General features: G+C 41.9%; 1 protein-coding gene across 1 annotated transcript; it reads left to right on the forward strand.

Annotated features, from left to right (window-relative positions):
- The first annotated feature begins 512 nt into the window (after positions 1-512).
- Positions 513-4,342, forward strand: irx3a (iroquois homeobox 3a). Its single transcript, XM_030413273.1, has 2 exons — positions 513-1,075; positions 1,778-4,342. Exons 1-2 carry the CDS (start codon positions 857-859, stop codon positions 2,852-2,854), a joined length of 1,296 nt encoding a protein of 431 aa, XP_030269133.1. The 5' UTR covers positions 513-856; the 3' UTR covers positions 2,855-4,342.
- Positions 4,343-6,082: the final 1,740 nt, after the last annotated feature.

Consider the following 6,082-nt stretch of genomic DNA (forward strand, 5'->3'; position numbering starts at 1 on the left):
GTAAAAGTAGAAACAGGTTTTAAACTTCACATTTACACCTCCCAATTATTATTTTTTATTTTTTTAAACCGATGTCCTCTTCTAGGTGAGACTCCAAGTCTGCTCCCACAAAAAAAAAAAAAAATCAAAGTTTTTTCTCTCTGCATTTGTGCGTAAAAAAGAAGAAGAAGAAGGAGAAAAAAGTTAATCAGTCACTGACGCCAAAATGCTTACTGTTGTGCGGAGTGGTCGAAAAAAAAAAAGAAAAAAGCAAGAAAGAAAAAGTGAATTAACACAAAAAAATTATGGTAGGACAGACGCGAACAAAATAACAAATGAAATAGATTGGCGAGCCATAAAATGAGATTTGAAAACCTTCCATTCAAATAAGAGCTCCCGACGTCAGTGCACTTATCCGAGGGAGGGAGAGAGAGAGAGAGAGAGAGAGAGAGAGAGGGAGGGAGGGAGAGCATGAGAGCAAGAGAGAGGGAGAAGGAGGGAGGGAGGGAAGGAGAGAGAGAGAGAGAGTCTGTTTGGTGTATATGAGAGAGGGTGAGATTTGAGAAATAGGAGGGGCTTCTAAACGACTAGAAATGTCAATCTGAGCAAGGGAGTCCCAATAATCTAAAGCAATCTGTAAGGACCTGACCTTAGTCCATCCAGATCAATAGGGAAGTGAGGGTGGAAAGAAGAAGAAGAGGAAGAAAATAAGGGGCGCAACCGGATCGTTTACACTGGCTGTTCCCGAGGAAATATAGACTTCCCTTGCTCGCACCTTTTGTCGCTCACATGCTCACACTGTAAAAGTGGATATCGAGGCAATTCCCCTTGCTTTGTGTGACTGCAGCAGACTTTTCCCCCCCTTTTTCCTACCGCCATGTCTTTCCCGCAGCTGGGATATCAGTACATCCGACCGATATACCCGCCGGAGCGCCAGGGGATCGCCGGCAATGCCCGGTCCGGGACAGAGCTCAGTCCGTCCGGCGCGCTCTCCAACGTCCTCTCCACTATGTATGGATCTCCTTTCGCCGCGGCAGCGCAGGGCTATGGAGCGTTTCTCCCCTACTCGAATGATATATCAATTTTCAATCAATTGGTGAGTCACTCTGCTCTTTTTCTGAACTTTCTTTTCTTTTCTTTTTTTTATGTCAAGATGATGTGTTAGGAATTAAAGCGCACGGGGCCTTTGGGTAAAAGCTTTACCGACACTTTTTTTTTTGTTGTTGCTTAGGAGTTAAGTTTCAGAGCGCCGCGGTGGAGCTGGTTGTTTTTGAATCTTCTGGGTTTGAAATTCAGTTTGAAGGTGTTAAAAAAAAAAGAGAGTAACACGTAAAGAAAGAGTGTGAGTTCTTCTCGGAGCTAATTGTCGGCACTTAATTTCACCCCCAGAAACTCGAAGCAAAAGAGTTAACAGACTGATGCAAGGCGCGGTGGGGAGGTGTGGAACAAGCGTGTGCAGAGAGAGAGAGAAAAAAAGAAAAAGTACAGTCGGTTCCTCGTCGAGTGTTTTAAACGCGTCGAAAATAGTTGTATTGTTCCCTTTTTCTTGTAGTTTTTGAAGCTTGTGCGACAGAAAATGAGGAATTTAGTTGTGGCGAAATTACAAAGTACGCGTCCTGTTTGTTTACGCTTTAATAATGGCCTCATTATTGTTTTATTGCGTTAAACACACACGCCAGTCGGTGCGTAATGGTTCTGTTTAGTCACGAAGGAGAATTCAAAAGCGAAGGATCCGGTGGGATGAATGTTTGAAGTGTCATGAATCCGATCTGACTCTCTTGATTCTTTGTCTTCACAGGGTGCTCAGTATGAGCTGAAAGACAGTCCCGGCGTCCAGCACCCAGGGTTCGCCCACCACCACCCTGCTTTTTACCCATATGGCCAGTATCAGTTCGGTGACCCGTCCAGACCCAAAAACGCCACCAGGGAGAGCACCAGCACCCTGAAGGCCTGGCTCAGCGAGCACCGCAAGAACCCCTACCCGACCAAGGGCGAGAAGATCATGCTGGCCATCATCACCAAGATGACCCTCACCCAGGTGTCCACCTGGTTCGCCAACGCCCGGAGGAGGCTAAAGAAGGAGAACAAGATGACCTGGGCCCCCCGGAACCGCACCGACGAAGAGGGGAATGTTTACTCCAGCGATCACGAGGGGGAGGAGGGGGACAAGAGGGAGGACGAGGAGGAGATCGACCTGGAGAACATCGACACGGAAAATATTGAGAACAAGGACGACTTGGACGACCAGGACGACCTGCATTCAGATATTAAACTCGACGGGAGGAGTGACTCTGAGATTTCTGACGGCTATGAGGATTTACAAGGGCCCGACCAGAGGTTTCTAAAGGCGGTGGGCAAAGAGGGCAAAGGAGACGTGGAGAGAGGAGGAGAGCACTTCCACAGCCACCACCACCACCACCACCACAACCACCACCACGCGTCTTTGGACACCAAAGCGTCCCCGCCGAACGGGGAGCAGCTCAAACTGAACCCGGTGTCCGTTAGCTCGCCGCCCTCAGAAAACAACCCTGCCCCGGCCCAAAAGCCAAAGATCTGGTCTTTGGCAGAGACAGCCACGGCCCCCGACAATCCGCGTAAATCGCCACAAATGAACGGCAGCAACTCCGCAGGGCCGGCCGCCCAGACCATAATCGCCCCCCACAGACTCATCTCTTCTTGTCCCGTTGGGAAAATCCAGAACTGGACGAACCGAGCCTTCTCGGCGCACCAGCTGGCTTTACTGAACTCGAATCATTATCTGGGACTGGCGAACCAGGCCACTGCCACCGGCCTGGCCCTCTACAGCAGCAGGCAAACGGAGGACAAGAGTCATAGTTCAGAGACTCCAGTCACAGGTACATGTCCCCGACACTGAGACGCGCATGTATAAAATGACTACAAAAAAAAAACAAAAGACACTAACCAGTCCATCACCCGTCATCCATTTCTCTATCATTTCCCCTCCGCCTCCTTTTTTTTTTTTTTATTCTTTATCTTATTATTTTATTATTTTATTATTTTTTTTGGTTGCCTGTTCATGCGTTTTGTTTCCTCCTCTCTCTCGCCAGGCCACACAGATGAACAGTGTTACAATGTTATAGCTTACAGAATACAGTGTGTGATGTGTGTGTGTGTGTGTGTGTGAGCGCGCGCGCGTGTGTGTGTGAGCATATTGAACCTCATCAGAAAAAAAGCATTTAATAAGAAAAACAAGTAAAAAAGTAAAAGATGTAGAATTGGGTGAAAACTGTTATTTTGTTTCCTGACCCTGGTGATCTGTTTTCATCCCCATGTGATATTTAAGGCTCCCCCCTTCTTCCCCCTTCCCCACGTGTTTGTATTCAGTGGTTTACATAAAACTCCTCATAAGTAGATTTAATTTTTTTCTTTTTTTCTTTTTTTTTTTTACTGGAAAGCCAGGATGGTTGGATGGATGGATGGATGGGAGCTCTGATTACAGGCAGTTCAATGAATGCGTTTTTGTTTTTTTTTCTGTTTTTAATTTTCATTGCCACATTGATTCAGAGAGATCTTAGTGCCTTGGATGCAGAGTGTTTAAAAAAGCTTTCCACCCAGTTCAAAGATAAAGTGAGGCTGTCAGCTGAATGACATGTGGGGATTTTTTTTTTTTCTTTTTCTCTCACGTTTGATGCCATATCACATTTTTCTAAACGCCATATTTACCCAAATTAGCTTTTTTTGTTTTTTGTTTTATCCCTTGTGTTTTTTGCGCCGCTTGTGTTTTAATTTTCCCGTCTAAAAAAAAAAAAAAAAAAAGAAAAAAAAAAAGAGGGGGCCTCTATGTTACACTTTTACTTGTTTGGTCATGCAAATGAGCTCAATGCAAATTCACCACAGGCTCGTGTTTTTCTTTTATGAAAGGCAATTGTCAATTTTTTATATCACTTTGTGTTTTTAGCTCTTCAGGAGGCTATTATTAGTTTTATTTTCTCACTCCACGTTTTTTTTCTCTTTTTTTTTTTTTTTTTTACCCCTGTGTAATTTCCAGGCCTTCTTCTTCTTTAACCTCTCACTCATCCTCTCTTCCCTTTTGTTTTATTTGAATATGGAATGTAAAATAAGAAATAATACATCTCTGTATACTTACATTGTAAGCATGTCCTGTGTAAAACTGCTAATGTAATAATGTATGAACCTGTAGTCTGTGAGTTTTTTCCTCTTATTTTATTTTATTTTTTTTGTTGCTTTTTTTCCTTCCTTTTCTTTTTTGTAAGTTCTGTGAGGATTTGATGTTCAAATGTTTTGTATATAAAGTTAAGAATATGTACATACTTGTGAACCAAATTGTACAAGAAAGTCTATATTTTGGCTAATAAATGAACTGCTGCAACTTTAAAAAAGACAGAGAGCGAGAGAAATGATTTGGGGTTATTTTGACAGCTGCTTTCTGAGGCTGTGGCTGCGTGTTGTTGTTGTGCGTTGCAAGCTTTATATATATATATATATATATGTGTGTGTGTGTGTGTTAGTGGACAGCCTGAGGCGCACACTTCTTCATCCCCCCTTTTTTTTCCATCCTTTTTGGTCGGGTGATAAGTAAATATTCGAGGAGAGGGGGATTTATCACACTTTTCTTTTTGTAGTGGAGGGACTTAAGGCTAATTAGCGCCAGTATTGCGAGGCATACATTTTGGATATTAATGTTGTGGGATTATCCTCTATGGAGGCGCAGCGGTCGCGTTAAAATGAATAATTCTTCCATCCATTTCTCCGGCCTTCCATAAAGAGACGTCATTTTTTTTGTTTTTATTTCTATTTGAGGTGATGAATTCGCTTTCGCGGTGATCGTTGCTGAGCTTTCAAGCTGATCTCAGAGATGCGCAGCGCAAAACTCCCAGATCTCATCATGCTCGATTTGTAACGCTATCCATACAATCATCATCATCACACACACACACACACACACACACACACACCTTTTCCTCTCTCCAACAAAACGCTGCTGCACTTTTGGGATATTTTTGGTTATAATTGTAACATATCGTCGCTGTAGAAGCAATAATAACGTCCATTTATTTCTGTTTCTGCACCGTGATGTGATCATTTGCATGTGGCGATGCTTTTCTTATCAGAAGGAGGGGAAGTTTATGTAAACTTAGTGTTGGAGCTCCCTCTACAGTCACTCGCAGTCGGCCATGTTCACACACACACACACACACACACACACACACATCCTCTGCTCCTGTAATCTCGTTTTTTTGAGGCCATTCTTAATTTATCCATCAGTGTTGATATAAAATTCGATTGTTATATTTTGCTCGTATAAATCTGTCACCTTTTGAATGTGTTTTTAAGCTTTGGTGTGGCGGTTTTTTTGTGATGTAGGCTACAAACGCCCCGGCACAGCTCTCGGAAAATGAATCAGCAGGCTTGTTTTTGATGCCTCTCAAAAAGAAAAAAAAGGAAAAAAAAGGAAAAGGAACAGCAAGCATAGATTAAAAGGAGAATTATAATTAATGCCAAAACGTTCAAAAATAATATTTAATAAAAAGAAAAGAGGATTTTTTTCCCTCCTTTTAGTTGAGACATTCACATCATGCATTTTTATTATTAATATCCAACAAAAAAGGCACAGCGCAGCAAAACTGGTAACATTTAATAAGCAGATAAAAATGTGTGTTTTTTTAACATTAATTGCTGAAGTATCAAAAAAAAAAAAAAAGAATAATAATCTTTCACGGCTGCTTAACTTGAGGATTACAGGACTTCTCAATTATCCCCTCAAAGCGCATTCAATCATTACAAAGACAGAGAGAGAAAAAAAATCAGGTGAGGTGAAATAAAAGATTTCAAGAAATAAAAAGTGTAAAGACAAGAAAGAGAAAGATATGCCGTCAATATTCCTGTTATTCAAATTTCGCCGAGATGACAAAATAAATCAGCAGCCTTTAAAAGACTCACAGGAGACATGACAGCCTCAGTAATGCAAATGATTATTTCCTCATCCCTCTTATTTAGCAGCAGAGGAGAAATATATTAAAACATGTATTTTTTGGGGGGGAAGGAAAACTTCGATTTCTTGACTTAGTCTCCTCTAATAATAATAATAATAACAATAATAATAATAAAACACATATTTCCG

This window comes from Sparus aurata, chromosome 4 (assembly GCF_900880675.1).
Source record: "Sparus aurata chromosome 4, fSpaAur1.1, whole genome shotgun sequence".
NCBI classification, from domain to species: domain Eukaryota; kingdom Metazoa; phylum Chordata; class Actinopteri; order Spariformes; family Sparidae; genus Sparus; species Sparus aurata.